Raw genomic sequence first — 15,789 nt, 5'->3', positions numbered from 1 at the left:
GAGGAGCAGGATTGAGAAACACTGAGTTAATTGAAGATTTAGATGTGAATGTACCCAAAAAGTCATGCCCTGGATCCCAGCAACCTACGATATTAAAGGTAAGTAGTAGTAGAATTAGTGACGTCTCATTGTGAGACTGCAGGTTTCAAGTGTATCTGAGAACAATCACTTTTTTCATTGTTTATGCATTGGCATCATGTGGGTGGAGTCATTCTTCGTCACTTGTGTAATAATAAGCAAAGCATGAACTCTGGCTGGTTTGTCCATTAACCCTTAAGAGTTCCTTTTAAAAAAACTTTCAAATTTGTTCCTAATGGCAGAAAATGTCCATGGGTATCCGCTGTAGAGCAAGACCCTTGACTACAGTACTTATACAAGGCTTTTTCTCAGGATACTAAAACCAAACTGTGATTATACATAAACAAACATACTTCTATTCAATATGTGCCAATAAAGTCTTTGAAATAATTCACACTGGACCTTTAATCTAGCACTCTTGCCACTTTAACTGTGGCACTCCGGCAACATGTCACCCCTCACACTGGAATCACTGAACAATAAAAGCCCATATTGCCTATATGTCACCAAACCTTAAACATTCACGTAAAGTTCATACAAAAGTGTGTGTTTGAAGTACAAAAACAGTACACTGTCAACACGGCGGCTTGAATCGCTGCCGTTTGTTCTCGTGTTGTGTTTTCATCTCTCTGTGCTGCTTGAGCTATTGTAGCAGCATTATATTTGGAGCGGGTATGAAGTCTTTGTGTCGTCGTTCACTAACATCCTGCCTGAATGAGGAACAGGTGTGTCTGCAGCACTGGAGATTAAACTCTCTTTGACTGATTGGAGGGCTATTGAGTGCAGAACACACATGCACACAGACATCCTGCTGCAGCACCTTTCACAACCTCAGGCCTCGGGACACTTGACAAAATACACCTTTGTATGGTTCCCCTTTTTTTTTCTTTGCTGCTTTTACTTTGCATGTTTGCAGAAGATGAATCTCGAGTGCTTTTGATGTGGCTTCCACGCCGTCTTTGATGTAAAGAACGGTAAAAAAAAAAAAAGAAGCTCCGACTGCTATTCATAATATAGGGAAGAGGAGGATTAACACTTGAGGTGGAGACTCTTTATCATGTGGATGTAAAAAAAAAAACCCAGCAGTAGCACAACTTTATCTCATGATCACTTGCTGTTTGATCTCGGTCTGGATTTCGACCTGAGCTGTTACACCAAGCAACATCAGCGCATCAAGTGCATTAACGCTCCTATTCATACAGATACAAGGGGTTCGGCAGGATGTGGTGTCTGAAAGTATTGTCAGCCTGCGCTTAAGAGACAGCCGTGTAATTGTAGACTAAAGCAGATGCTTCGTTTTCCCCCAAAAAATAAGCAAAGAGTCGCTTGGAGTTTAACAAACTCAGGGATTGTGGAGGCAGAATTCACCTCTGTCTCACCTCTGGTACCAAAAAAAACCAATAATGTTGACAAGAGGGAAGCAGACTATAAATGAGGAGGAAGAAATTAGAGGAGAAAATGGAAATAAATGAAATGATGGTCAACATTCAGGAACAGAGATTGTAAAGTCTTAAGTATAAGATGACAGAGACGAGTGTGACGTTCAGATTTAAACTGGATAATTGAGAATGATTCTGATCCATAATTACGTTACTAAATACATAAATGTGTTTATGTAATGCATGTGAACATTTTTAGATACTTTATTAATCCCCTTAGGGAAATTATTCTCTGCATTTTGACCCATCCTAGAATTAGGAGTAGCGTCCAGGGAGCAATGGGGGTTGGTTACCTTGCTCAGGGGTACCCCAGCTCTTTCAACCTGGTGGGGACTTGAACCGGTGACCTTCTGGTTACAAGCAAGCAAACAAGTTCCCTTTCCACTTGGCCACAAGCTGCCCACATGAGGCAGTTTTAAACACATTAGGCTTGTAAAAACGAGGGTTTGTATTTATTCATACTAATGTAGTGTGTCAGTCATAAACAGTGCTTAACAAAATGTATTACATGGTGAATGGTTTGTCTTTATATAGCACTTTTCTAATCTTGATTTACACAGCACAAAACAAACAGAAAAAATAGTAAAGCACGTTATTATTATTATTTCTTGATTAAGGTGTCAAATTATAGTTATTCACTTGCATTCCTGAACATAAACATTTGTTTTAGTGGTTGAACGTCATGCTTTATTCATTTCTGACTTCTCGGAGAAGAAGCCCAGTGACCCGGCTCAAATTTGGATATACAAATGTGAATTAAGTTTTGTTATTTGCCAAATAAATAACAATACAATTGTTAGTTTTATGTCTAATACATTTGTTTAACACTGTATATACGTATATGGCTATGGTCCTACATGATGGTGTTTCCTGTTTAATTGCCGTCACCTGTGTTCCATCAGTTTCAGTGATTGACTCCATTATTATCTCCTCCTCACCACGGTGGGTCGTCAGTTTCCTACAAGCCTTTCACACAGAGCTTTTCCTTGTTTCTCTATTGTAAAGATGACTTATTAATGTAACCTACTCATGGCATTTAATTTGTATGCACGCAATAACATTCTGAAAAACTGCTTATTAGTTAAACAGATTCACTGTCTTTTCTTGCCCGTGAATCACTTGAAACATCCTGTTTCCAACCACTGTGGATCATCATTCTTCTTCTTCTTCTTGGCCCACAGACATGAACGCACACACGAAACAATATAACGTCTTCATGTTGCCGCAACTGGAAGAAGAAGAGGAAGGAGCCCCCTGGAGCCTGGAGGTAAAGGTGTCGCCTTCACAATAAAACAAAGTCTGGCGTCGGTTGAAAAAGAGTTTCATCACTGACGTCTGTTGTCAGTGAAGCAGTGAAAAAAAAACAACACCCGTAAACCCGTGTTTTCATCAACTATTTTTATTTCATACCAAAAAATATACAAACACACTTTTTAACTGTTCTGGTACAAAAATAAATTACAAAAGAAAAATACAAAAATACCCATAAAAACCTTACCCACCTAGACGATACAGTAGGTGATCTAAGCACGACAACATACGCTGTTCATCTAACTTCACATTTATAAAAAACATCCTGCTAACATTATGTTGCTTATATGACAAATATGTTCCACAAAACTAACTGCTACAGTATGTAAACCAAACTTTACAGCCGTCCTGGCCTTTCTTTACACAATATGGACAAAGGTATTTGGACACACCGGATGTTTCGCTGGCTTTTTAGGTCCCGTATCTCCAATTAATCTTTACCGAACATTTTGAAGGAAGCTCCTTGTCTATTCCTACACGACTGTGACATCCACGTGCACAAAGCAACAACTATAAAGACATGGTTTGACTTTGAGTTTGGTGTGGAAGAACTTGACTGGTGCACACAGAGCCCTGACCTCAAACTGACCATCGCGCACCTTTGAGACTTAACTGGGACAGGGATTAACCAAACCCAGGATTATCGAAATAATCAAGAGGAAAAAAAGAAGTACCTACTTGTGACTAAGGACATTTCAGATAACTGGGAACTCTGGAGGGGGCGGGGCTGTGTGCTTAAAAACCTCCTTTTAAAAGAAGGAGAAACCTTTTCTGGAACTTTGAGGTGCAGTGGAAACGTAAACTGCACAGATTACTGGGAATTCTTTTCCCCGGGTAAATGACTTCCTGGAAATGTTGGTGGAAAGGGGGCTAGTCCTTCTCGTCCAACATCAGTGTCTCACCTCATCAATGCTCGACAGAATGAATGGACACAAATTCCCATAGAAACACAAGTCTGCAAAGAGGGGCACACACTCCATATTAAAGTACTGTACATGTATTTGAATACATGTCATTCCAGTCTTTGTTGGTGTCCCAATACTTTTGTGCATGTGTTTGTGTGTGTTTGGTTCCACTGTTGATGCTAAAGCAGTTTCAGACTAAGCGCATACAAAAGTGAATGGTTTAAATGAGGTAGAGCATAAAAACGAGAGCATTACAGTATATACAACAACAGTCAACGAATAGAAATGATTTTATACAAGTCGTGTCGTAAGAGCAAATTATGTTCAGGAGGAATTTATGCTAAATATGTCAAATATGTCAGCTCACAGTGATGTGACGAACAGCGTTGATTAACTACAGTCCGTTTTGGGAGAGTTGGCCACTAACAGATCAGATCAGAGCCCACTTTGTGTCCCTTTGACAAAATGTCCCTCGTGACTAATTAAAAGTTAAATCGACATGTTCAGTCAGGATGTGGCTCGTCTGGCTTTGTGTAGACACAGGAAGTGCAAAAATGTAAAAATCCACACGTAAATGAAGATTATATGAGGGATTAACAGTAATTACATGCAACGACCGACAGCTGCAGGTGACGCTGAGTCAGTTCCCAAACCAAAGATATTTTGGTTTACGGCGGAGGTCTCAGACTCGCGCACCGTGGCCCACATGCGGCCCGCTCCACTCGAACTATAAGAACATTACACTGTTCTACAGATAGTGATGTTAAATGTATTGTAGTTTATCTTCTGGTGTTTTGAATGTTTCTCTGAAGCTTTGAATTGTTATTATTTTAATAATGTTTAAATACAACTAAACAAACAAACTGTATATAGCTGTATATATGTGATACATGTAACCATAAGTAATAAGAAATGTGTAATGTATAAAATGTGATGTGAAAAATGCAAATAAAGCTTTTAATTTCTGCCTTCACTCTTTTTAAGAAACGTCCTCAGTCCAGGTCGGACATGACATTAATATCTATCTTTACATTTCGTCTAACTTAGCTGCTCTTTAAGCTACAGATACAGATCTAAATCTACACTATTCACTTTAATGTCTGGCTCTGTAACGCTGTGGTTTGTTTAATTTGTTTTTGCAGTAATTCACCAGCAGCAGACGTCAGACGTCAGACGTCTGTTGTTTCCCTGCTTTGTCTTCGTGGTGTCCAGCCTTCCTCAGGTGTTTCCTCTGTTTACCGCCGAGGACAGAAGTGTCCTTGTGCCCCGAGTCGTTCTGCTGCCTGGAGTAGCGCTTGCACTTGCAGGAGGTCACCACCGTGATCTTGTACGTCCGGGAGCTTCCGTCCTGGCACTGCAGCTGGATCCGCTGGGTCCTGGTTCTGTCGATGATGCAGCGCCACTCCTGCGTGTCGCGGCGGCTCCAGTACCTGCCCGTGTAGCCGCCGCTCCCGATCCAGTTGGGCAGCAGGTGAGCGGGCAGACACTCCCCGGCACACACCAGCTCTTTGATGGGGTTCACGCTGGTGCACTGACCGTCAGAGATGTACTTGGTGGACCTCAGCTCCCTGCAGCCCACCTGGCTCTGGTCTGCACCTGGGACATGGGAAGGGAAGGAGTGTTCAACTTCAATAGTTATTTTAACCCAAACATCACTGACACTGCAAAAAGGGAGAAAGTGTTGGATATAATTAGTCAAATAATTGGTGAAGATGTGGCCCTTTAACCCAAAACTACTGCTAATATGCTTACTGTATTTATCCAGAAAGGTTTGCTACCTCTAAAAATGTAATATTTGGAGCAATAATTGCAATAAATAATAATTGGAACATTTGGAGTATTTTCTGTAACTTTCTGGAAAATAACAATATTGAAGTAGATGGCTGGAATGATGACAAGCTGAAATGAGTTGTTGTTCCTTGATAAGCTGTTGTACATTGACTGCTGTAACATCAGTTATGTCCTGTATGTATACTATAGAGATGTATGGATGTCTTTTTTTCTCTGTATGTGCCCTGGAGTTCTATTTATCTATGAGTGTTCCTTGTTCTCTACTTGTATAAAATAACAAAAATAACAAAATATACAATAAAAGTAAATGATCCATCATTAGAGAAAAAAACAATCGTCTGAAGCTCTCTTTTATTCTTCTATTCTCACTTTTCATCACTTGTCATATTGGGTTTATTTTCAGTGTTGTGTTTTAGTTTTTATGCTTTTATGGATGTTGTTCTCTGTTGTCATGAAACTATGGAAAAATGCCCCTGCGTTTATTTGATATCATTTGACTTGTTCTATTGGACACTAAATGTTTCACAGTGAATATCATCCTTTATGACACTTTTCCCTTTAAGTATAAGAACTATTATTATGCCGTCATTACTTATGCAAACATGTTCATATCTTGTTGGCCTATATGATATTTATCATGTGAGCAATATTGATGAATAACACATGGATGATTGTTACTATGACTGCAGTGACTGAGGAGTCCACGTCCTTTTTGATCTTTGACCTTTGATATGTAGCTTTAATTGTTCAGCTCTGTACTAAACCTGTAAACATAGATCCCAGCTAACAATTTTTGGTTCCCAGAACGTACTGGGAACGTAACCTTTTGGTTGCGGAAAAGTGCCTTGTAATGTTCTCCTGTGGTTGATATGGAAAGTTTTCCTAATGTTCCTCTAATGTTAATTTTTGGTTACACAATTGTTTCCCACATTTGGGAAGGTTCCCAGCCTCTTTCAGAAGGTTATTTTGTCACAATCTTCATACAACCTTTAGAGAACGTTCTATATAGGCCCCCAGAACGTTCTATAAAGGTTCCCAGAATACAAATGTCACTTTGATATTATTCTGGATGAAAATATCAAAGAGAGACATTTAGACAAACTCGTTGAACTGTGTCCATGCCTGATGTTGGATGTTAGGACTCACCAGGGCGCACATGAGCATCACTGTTCCTCCTCCCTCCGCTCCTCGCCTGGTTCGTGTCTTCAGTGTCGGTCTCCTCCGCGCTGATCCGCAGCTGCTCCGGGTTCACGGACTCTGTGGCGTCGTTGTGAACAGCTGAGCTGCTCCTGCTCACCATCATCATCATCAGCAGCAGCAGCAGCAGCAGCAGCTGGAGGCGCAGGAGCCGCGGGAGCGGGGAGGTGACGAGCTGGAGTCCACTGGCAGCACGGAGCATGACTGCAGCACCTGACTGTGGCAGGAGAACAGCTGATGAAGCACCGGCCTGTTCCTGCACACCTTTATATATCCACCTCCACCTCCACCTGCAGTGACGCCCAACACCTCCACCACCTCTGCTGCTGCTGCTGGACCACAGCAGTGGTGTTCACAGACACCTCAGGCGACAGGGGCCTAAGTGAAAAAGGGGGCTCCCCTGTATAGATATGAGTTGACACTGGTCAAAATCACTGGATGGGATATCACAGATAAATCACATGTGTCACTATGTACAGACTGTGAAAATCAGCTGAGTCATGTTTTTAGGCTGTATATTTGTGACACAGTTGAAGAATTACAGTATGTTGCTTAAACCAGAGGTCCTCCACTTATAATAAAGCTATACTTTATACATTATTATATACATTATTTCTGTCTTTTTTTTGTTTTTTGTTTTTATCTACAGTCTCTTACAGATTTTGCATCACAAATGCATTTATTTATTTATGGCAACAGGTCGGTTGTATTTTAAATATCACATTTGACACAGACATAGAATATGACACATTTTTAGTTGACAAAGTATTAAACACTTTCATTTATCGCCTTGATCTCTCGATAAGAGGTGTTTATTTGAAAGACATATTTTTCTTTCAAAGCTACAGGAAGCCACTTCTGAGGGGCTGAAGAACCACTTGTAGCTCTAGTATCTTCTTGTTTTTTATTTTTTAATTGACTGTTAATCATGAGGGGTCACACGGTGATGTAGTGGTTAGCACTCTCGCCTTGCAGCGAGAAGACCCGGGTTCAATCCCCGGTTGGAACTTTCTGCATGGAGTTTGCATGTTCTCCCCCTGTGTGTGTGGGTTCTCTCCAGGTTCTCCGGCTTCCTCCCACAGTCCAAAAACATGCCATGTGGGGCTTAGGTGAATTGGACACTCTAAATTGACCATAGGAGTGAGTGTGAGAGTGAATGGTTGTTTGTCTCTAGCTGTGTGAGGCCCTGCGATGGACTGAACTGTCCAGGGTGTACCCTGCCTATTGCCCGAGATTGGCACAGCACCCCCCACGATCCCTCTGGTGGAGGATAAAGCGGTTAGATGATGACTGACTGACTGTTATTCCTGATTGAGGATCCTCCTGATCATCAGGAAATTCACTCTTTTTATATTGTGTTGTCTTTATGAAAGCAAATTCCTCGTAAGCTCATTATTTACTTGCCTTCCTCACCAGCATCACAGTAACCATCATATTAAACTGTAATTTATGTAAAGTATTCACCAATTCAAGGAGTTCATACACAAGTGCGTGTGTGATTTAATATTTGTCACTTTGTCTTCACCTAGTGGCCAATTCTGACCACTGCAGACAAACTCGTGACCTCACTTATACAGTGTGTGCGGGTGTGTGTAAAACAATAATTCTGCATATTATCCTTCAAATAAAAATATCTTAAAAATGACAACAGCGTTTACTTTGTTTGATGGGGGAAATATAAAATCGGTTCATAGTAGGACATTTAAAGCTGTAAAAAAAAAATAAATAAATAAATAAAGCCTGATAAGGACCAACACTTTTCCTGTGATTTACTGCGACCTCTAGTGGATAGAGTAATTATTGTAGGAGCAGAAAAAAACAAAAACTTGAAGATCACGTCACATAAAGTTCAGGACTACGGCACCTCCCGGACACTGGGGGGCGCTGTGCTGCCCTGAGTCTTCCGTCAGGCCCCTCTGGTACACGTCATGCAAGTAGCCTGAAGACTCTACGCATGCGTCATCCAAGCTCTTTCAGTCGCTGTGTTTGGAGGTGTAGTACACGGTAAGAAGCTATCTCTTACTTATTTTAACTATAAACTCTGCTCTGACGTGTTTATTTGACATTATATGACCAGGCATCTCAGCTTAACTGACTGTAGCTTCACAAACACACACAAAAAGTCTCATTTATTGTCCTTGTGTGGTTGAATGGTAACTTCTATGTAGCTCGTCTGGTCCACGTAAGCGTCAGTAACGTTAACGGTAATTATTTTTTCCCACGGAGCTAACAATGTAAATGTTTACGATTCATTCTTTCATTAATGTTTTTGTACCTCATTGGAATTAAGTGCTGATGTTTATAGACGGAGCTCAGATTAAATGGTTTTAATCTAAGCCCGTTTATAGCCGGCTGTTAGCCTGAGCATGTAGCTTTGACATGTTCCACTACTGTTAGCCGATTCATCACTTAATTATCAAAGTTATTTGGACACGTACTTAGTTTCACACATAGTTTCTTCTATTCTGTTCTGTAATAAAAACGTATCTAAGTATATTATGATTGCATTGACTGAGGTGTCCACGTCCTGTTTGATCTTTGACCTCATCTATCTTTGACTTCATCATCCATCCATTCATCCACTTCACTGTGGCTGAATGAGGAATCTTTAAGAAAAAGAAACAAACATCTTCTTAAGTTCTTTCCCGTCCATGTTTCCGTATTAGTGACTTTGACAAAAATGTGATACGGTAAAGAAAATATGAGAAGGAGAATTCATAAGCATGAGCCAGAAAGTCTGAATACTTTTACAATAAGAGACAAAGTTATCATATGATGGCAAAATAATACGATTGACTACAGAAAGAGCATAATATACACTTTGTTCCGTGAATCTATACAAACATGTTCCAAACAACACAATCACTGTGGGTGAAATTAAAAAAAATAACAATAATAATAATAATAATTATCCTCATAAGTCCTCATAAAAAGGGCAAAACATGTGGATCTCATTCTTCATGTATTGCAGTTGGGGTCTCTTATTATGGCGGGCACAAAGATACTTCTGGGTCAGGTCTCTGAGTTAGAAACCTCTGAGTTAGGCTCCAGTGATTATAACCTTGTGTGTAATCACTGGAGCCTGTTCTCTTTCCAGAAGATGAAGATGCTGCTGTTGCTTGCGGTTGTGGCTCTGTTCACCCTGGGTTCAGGAGAGGAAGGGGCCCGTCTGCTGGCCTCCAAATCTCTGCTGAACCGCTACGCCGTGGAGGGCCGTGATCTCACCCTGCAGTACAACATCTACAATGTGGGCTCCAGGTAAGAACTGCACTGGACTGAAATTCTGTCTTGTATCTATAATAAAGTTGTCAATTTTCTATGACTTACATCACTAAAACATTTAAGCAAAAACACGTGTTTGTCTGTGAATTACGCTGCTCACAGACTAACAGAAAAGTTAGTCGAAATCAAAATGCTCAGTATATCATAAACTAGACGGGTATTGGAGTGTCTTATTGTCCTTGGCTGTGGCTCAGGGTGGATGTCTTTTCCACTGACAGCTCTGATGGGGGGTGAGAGTATGATTTGTGAGTCTTATTTGTTGTCTTTCCATTTACCGTTTCGCCATTTGTTTCTGTCTCTACAGTGCTGCTCTGGAGGTGGAGCTTTCAGACGATTCCTTCCCCCCAGAAGACTTTGGAATTGTTTCAGGAATGTTGAACGTCAAATGGGACAGGATCGCACCGTATCCTTTAATTTAAATGTCTTTCTATTGGTCTTCCCAGTCATTCAGTGGTATTTGTGCAGCATGTCTTATTTCCCAGCTCATCCACCAACACACGTGCACCTCAGGTTACTCACACTGACCTCAATCTAGGACTGAATGAATCCACTTTCAACATACCCTTTAAGACATACAGTTGCATTTATTACACCACCACAATTTGGGCTGTTAAATTTCTGACCAATACAGCTGAAACGCATAAAAGTGGCAGCATGATTATACCTTTTTGTTTTGAACTGACTGATCATTTCCATGGTATTAACTTTAACTGTGGAACCTTCAGAGCCAGCAATGTCTCTCACACAGTGGTGCTGCGCCCACTCAAAGCTGGATACTTCAATTTCACCTCTGCATCTGTCAGCTACCTGGCCCAGGAGGGAGGACAAGTCGTGGTAAAAGCAGTTCATTGTCTTCATGAATCACAGAAGTTCACGTGTGAATATGGAATGTGAATATATATATATATATATATATATATTTATTTATTTATTTATTTTTTTGTCCATCATTCAGGTTGGCTTCACCAGTGCCCCAGGACAGGGAGGCATCCTGGCTCAGAGGGAGTTTGACCGCCGCTTCTCTCCCCATTATGTAAGTGTTGCATGTGCCCCCTTCTACTTTTTATGAATCGTTCACACAGAATGTAAAGTGATATTTCGCAACGCATTGCTCGTGCAACTGTGGACGCTGGATCAGTCGTGTTTACTTATGTTAATCATACAAGTGCTTTGCGTAAACACCACTTGTGATTGATTGCCTGGGGCGAATGCTGGATCTTCCAATCAAGTGGAACACATATTTTCACACCTTAGTACAGCAGAACAACGTTCTTGCTCACTTGCTAAGACCTCTTCCTCTTTCCCTGGTCTCGCTCACTCGGGTTCAGACATATGGAAGCTGTCCTCTGTTTCTTATACATTGATTGGCTCAAGTTCAAGTATTTCAACAAAGCAGGATGTTGTGCTATTCATGCCATTTGCACTGCCTGGTGTGACTTTTATTCTCACCATTTCACACATTTGGTGTGAATGCACCATTATTATTTCCTCCTTTATTCTTTAATGTGCAGTAGCTGTGACCTGAATTATGCAGCAAAATGATTTTTCAAGGTTTAGTGTAGTCCTGGTGTCCAGCTCCTCTTGCATCTGGTGATTTTTGTATTTGCTTATGAAGGACTTGAAACTTCACGATAGACGTACATTTATATTGAAGTGGCAGCACAATTGAATTTGTCAAAAGACAAAAGAATTTGTCTTTTATTTTGTATTTTTTCTTGTAAACTCATGTCACCTTGTTTCCCCTTCCACAGCTGGACTGGGCTGCTTTTGGTGTGATGACTCTTCCCTCCATCGGCATTCCTCTGCTCCTCTGGTACTCCAGCAAAAGGAAATATGATTCACCAAAGGCCAAGAAGAACTGAGAAGATGCTGGGATGGGTTGGGTATTGAAGGGTGGGGTGGGGTGGGGTGGTTAGGGGATGGAAATCCAAGTTTTGGGCACAGGAATCACAGAAGTCTCAGAATAACTTAATAACCCATATTGGGGTGAAAGGTGAACAAAACAGTACAGTGACCAAGAAACACGACTGTGACGTGATGTGAGAAGACGAAGAGAGAGCTTCAGATCAGGAAGAAGAAGAACAACAACAGTTGCAGTTGAGGTGAAAGGCTTCACTCATGACATGAGCTTCACCAGCTGCTGCTCATTCCTTCATGTTAGTAAGATGGGCTTCATGTGACAGAACAGTTTAACTACCAGGTAATGATGTTAACAGGTTTTTGCAGTTTTGTCATTGTGCTAAATAAATCAATAAAAACAAAGTGGGAGTTTTTCTAAAAGCTCAGATTTCTGGGATGTTTCTTTCAATGGGACTAACATCTAACAGGTATAGGATTACTCCGTAAGAGCAACGAGTGTTAGTGTGAAGTAGTTCAACACCACATTAGGCGTGAAGTACAGATTTTATGTCAAAAGATGTATGATAAAAATCACTGCAAGTGAGAAGATGATGTGACTGAGAGAGACGTTGCTTATACAGTTGAAACCAGAAGTTCACATACACTATATAAAAAAGACACACATGCTTTTTTTTCTCACAGTCTGACATAAAATCAGACAATCACTTTTCCTGTTTTAGGTCCGTTAGGATTACCAAAACTATTTCTATTTGCTAAATGCCAAAATAATGAGAAGGATCTTTTTTAGACAACTTTTTCATTACTTACATTACATTACACTAAGATCACTATGCCTTTAAACAATTTGGGAAAGCCCAGATGATGATGTCACGTCTTTGGAAGCTTCTGATAGGTTTATTGACAAAATTTGAGTTAATTCGAGACACACCTGTGGATGTATTTTAAGGCACACCCGAAACGCACTGCTTCTTTGTGTAACATCATGGGAAAGTCAAAAGAAATCAGCCAAGATATCAGGAAGAGAATTGTGGACAAGTCTGGTTCATCCTTGGGTGCAATTTCCAGATGCCGGAAGGTGCCACGTTCATCTGACCAAACAATTATACGCAAGTATAAACACCATGGCAATTTCCAGCCATCATACCCCTCAGGAAGGAGACGAGTTCTGGGTCCTTTGGTCTGAAATGTGCATCTCAACCCAAGAACAAAAGCAAAAGACATTGTGAAGATGCTGGCTGAAGCTGGTAAGAGTGTGTCATTATCCACAGTGAAACAAGTACTGTACCGACATAGGCTGAAAGGCCACGCTGCCAGGAAGAAGCCATTACTCCAAAGGAAACATAAAAAAGTCAGATTACAGTTTGCAAATGCACACAGGGTCAAAGACCTTCATTTTTGGAGACATGTCCCGTGGTCTGACAAAACTAAAATCAAACTGTTTTGCCATAATGACCATCGTTACATTTGGAAGCTTGCAAGCCTGAGAACACCATCCCAACTGAAATATGGGGGTGGCAGCATCATGTTGTGGGGTTGTTTTGCTACAGGAGGGATTGGTGCACTTCACAAAATAGATGGCATCATGAGGAAAGAAAATTATGTGGAAATACTGAAGCAACATCTCAAGACATCAGCCAGGAAGTTAAAGCTTGGGCGCAAATGGGTCTTCCAAATGGACAATGACCCGAAGCATACTGCCAAACTGGTTACAAAGTGGCTTAAGGATAACAAAGTCAATGTTTTGCATTGGCCATCACAAAGCCCTGATCTCAATCCTACTGAACATTTATGGGCAGAGCTGAAAAGTGTGCGAGCAAGGCGACCCACAAACTTGGCTCAGTTACACCAGTTCTGTCAGGAGGAATGGGCCAAAATTCCTGCCAACTATTGTGAGAAGCTTGTGGAAGGATATAGTCATTTAAGTCATAGAGTTTAAAGGCAGTGGTACCAAATACTAATGAAATGTATGCAAACTTCTGACTTTGAAGAAAGTAATAAAAACAATTGTCTAAAAAAATCCTTCTCTCATTATTTTGGCATTTAGCAAATAGAAAATTTTTTGGGTAATTTAACGGACCTAAAACAGGAAAAGTGATTGATTTTATGTCAGACAGTGAGAAAATAAAGCATATGTGTCTTTTTTATATAGTGTATGTAAACTTCTGGTTTCAACTGTACTTGCTAATCAAACCATGATAAGTTATACATAAGGGTAAGGGTGTTGTGGTTGGGTCTGGTCTATTCTCAGGCCCTATCTGGGTCAGCTGAAGGACGAATGCTCTGGTGGAGTCATGGACGTCTCGTGTAGGGAAAAAATAAATAAATAAATAAATGGTGCTTCATTGATAAGATAAGGGGTAAAATAAATAAAGGTTTACAGCAAGGCCTTTTGTAGGGTCATTGTGATTTATAAGTGAGGAGAAGTCAAGTTCCCTTTACTTATTTAGTTAAAATCTCTCTTAAATAGCTCTAAATTCTGACAGCGATCACTGTAAAGAAACTTAACCAGAATCATGAAACACAATCAGGAGCCAGAACCCCACAAAGAGGTGTTTTAGAAGTAAGGTTATGTGTTTATAATGTGACATGACGAGGGAGATGAGACATGAGTCAGTTTCAGCAGTTTCAAGTTTCAAAGGGTCCAGTATGTGAGATCTAGTGACATCTAGTGGTGATTTTAAAGTGCATTCATCTGCTCACCCCAACCATCTCCAAGCACTTGAGGAGTATATTCAGTTTCTGCCAGTAAACCGTTCCTAAGTGTTACACATTGGGCCTTCATGGTTCAATTATTTATCCGTATGATGTGTAAAATAATATTCTTTATATCCTTATTGTCATGTTTACAAATACATTTCAAAAAGAGCGTTGACAGATTGTTACAGGTTAATCTAAAAACACAGACCCAGAGCTCGTCAACTCCCCCTGAGGTATATTTAGGTTATGTGGAGAATCAGGGATCTGCCCCGACGTGCTCCAGGAAACTTTATGTTGCCAAATTACATGGAGGAATTTAATCTCACGTGTGTGTGTGTGTGTGTGTGTGTGTGTGTGTGTGTGTGTGTGTGAGGGCAGTGTCAAGGCAGTATCTGACAATGGCAAAAGAATCTGTGTTAATGTGAAGTTGCTGCTGGGAGAGACTTGTTAGCAATAGAGCTTGAGCCATGGTTCTCAAACTGTGGTATGTGAGCTTCCTCCAGTGGTACTTGAAGGGAAAACAGCAATACAGTTCTACTGAATATACCAAAATAAAAGTTAGTCAATCAGTCATCATCTAACCGCTTTATCCTCCACCAGAGGGTCGCGGGTGGTGCTGTGCCAATCTCAGCTACATCGGGCGATAGGCGGGGTACACCCTGGACAGTTCGCCAGTCCATCGCAGGGCCACACACAACTAGAGACAAACAACCATTCACTCTCACACTCACTCCTATGGTCAATTTAGAGTGTCCAATTGACCTAATCCCCACATTGCATGTTTTTGGACTGTGGGAGGAAGCCGGAGAACCCGGAGAGAACCCACACACACGGGGAGAACATGCAAACTCCATGCAGAAAGGCCCTTGTTCCAACCGGGGCTCGAACCCGGGTCTTCTCGCTGCAAGGCGAGAGTGCTAACCACTACACCACCGTGTGGCCCCAAAATAAAAGTATCCATGTGAATATGTTTCTGGTTTACTGTGCTCCACATAACAAAGAAATCATTAATAATCATCACCAAAAAGCAACTATTGGGCAATATTTCACATAATTAAAAGAAAGTGTCTGTGTTGACGTGGAACCGTATATAGCTCACAATAACAACGTATGTATAATGCAAAATGTATGTATCACTAAATATAACATACATTATAACTTGAGTTTCAGTGGTGGGCCACATGTGGTCTGGGTTTGAGACCTCTGGTCTAGAGGATAGGAGGAGAATT

The 15,789-nt window shown here is 40.8% G+C and overlaps 2 protein-coding genes and 1 long non-coding RNA gene across 3 annotated transcripts; 2 read left to right on the top strand and 1 right to left on the bottom strand.

Annotated features, from left to right (window-relative positions):
- On the top strand, positions 1-5,155 carry LOC122786592. The gene is made up of 3 exons (XR_006362461.1): positions 1-98; positions 2,699-2,784; positions 4,876-5,155. It is a non-coding gene; the product is annotated as an uncharacterized LOC122786592 (long non-coding RNA).
- sostdc1b (sclerostin domain containing 1b) lies at positions 4,569-6,942 on the bottom strand. The gene is made up of 2 exons (XM_044052995.1): positions 6,671-6,942; positions 4,569-5,329 (listed from the first exon to the last, which is right to left on the bottom strand). Exons 1-2 carry the CDS (start codon positions 6,921-6,923, stop codon positions 4,896-4,898), a joined length of 687 nt encoding a protein of 228 aa, XP_043908930.1. The 5' UTR covers positions 6,924-6,942; the 3' UTR covers positions 4,569-4,895.
- Positions 6,943-8,667: 1,725 nt separating this feature from the next.
- On the top strand, positions 8,668-12,265 carry ssr2 (signal sequence receptor, beta). Its single transcript, XM_044052058.1, has 6 exons — positions 8,668-8,725; positions 9,819-9,979; positions 10,308-10,406; positions 10,729-10,837; positions 10,959-11,036; positions 11,755-12,265. The coding sequence occupies exons 2-6, from the start codon at positions 9,822-9,824 to the stop codon at positions 11,863-11,865; spliced, it is 555 nt and encodes a 184-aa protein (XP_043907993.1). The 5' UTR covers positions 8,668-8,725; positions 9,819-9,821; the 3' UTR covers positions 11,866-12,265.
- The last annotated feature ends 3,524 nt before the right edge of the window (positions 12,266-15,789 follow it).

This window comes from Solea senegalensis, linkage group LG20 (assembly GCF_019176455.1).
Source record: "Solea senegalensis isolate Sse05_10M linkage group LG20, IFAPA_SoseM_1, whole genome shotgun sequence".
Classification (NCBI taxonomy): domain Eukaryota; kingdom Metazoa; phylum Chordata; class Actinopteri; order Pleuronectiformes; family Soleidae; genus Solea; species Solea senegalensis.
Note: the sequence above shows the minus strand (reverse complement) of the source record. Positions and strands in the feature narration are given on the sequence as shown.

Excerpts from the sequence above, each read along its gene's own strand:
- sostdc1b (XM_044052995.1), bottom strand. The coding sequence starts at position 6,923 with ATGCTCCGTGCTGCCAGTGGACTCCAGCTCGTCACCTCCCCGCTCCCG. Across the intron at positions 5,330-6,670 it reads TGATGCTCATGTGCGCCCTG|GTGCAGACCAGAGCCAGGTG; the intron begins GTGAGTCCTAAC and ends CCCATGTCCCAG.
- ssr2 (XM_044052058.1), top strand. The coding sequence starts at position 9,822 with ATGAAGATGCTGCTGTTGCTTGCGGTTGTGGCTCTGTTCACCCTGGGT. Across the intron at positions 10,407-10,728 it reads AAATGGGACAGGATCGCACC|AGCCAGCAATGTCTCTCACA; the intron begins GTATCCTTTAAT and ends TGGAACCTTCAG. Across the intron at positions 10,838-10,958 it reads AGGAGGGAGGACAAGTCGTG|GTTGGCTTCACCAGTGCCCC; the intron begins GTAAAAGCAGTT and ends TCCATCATTCAG.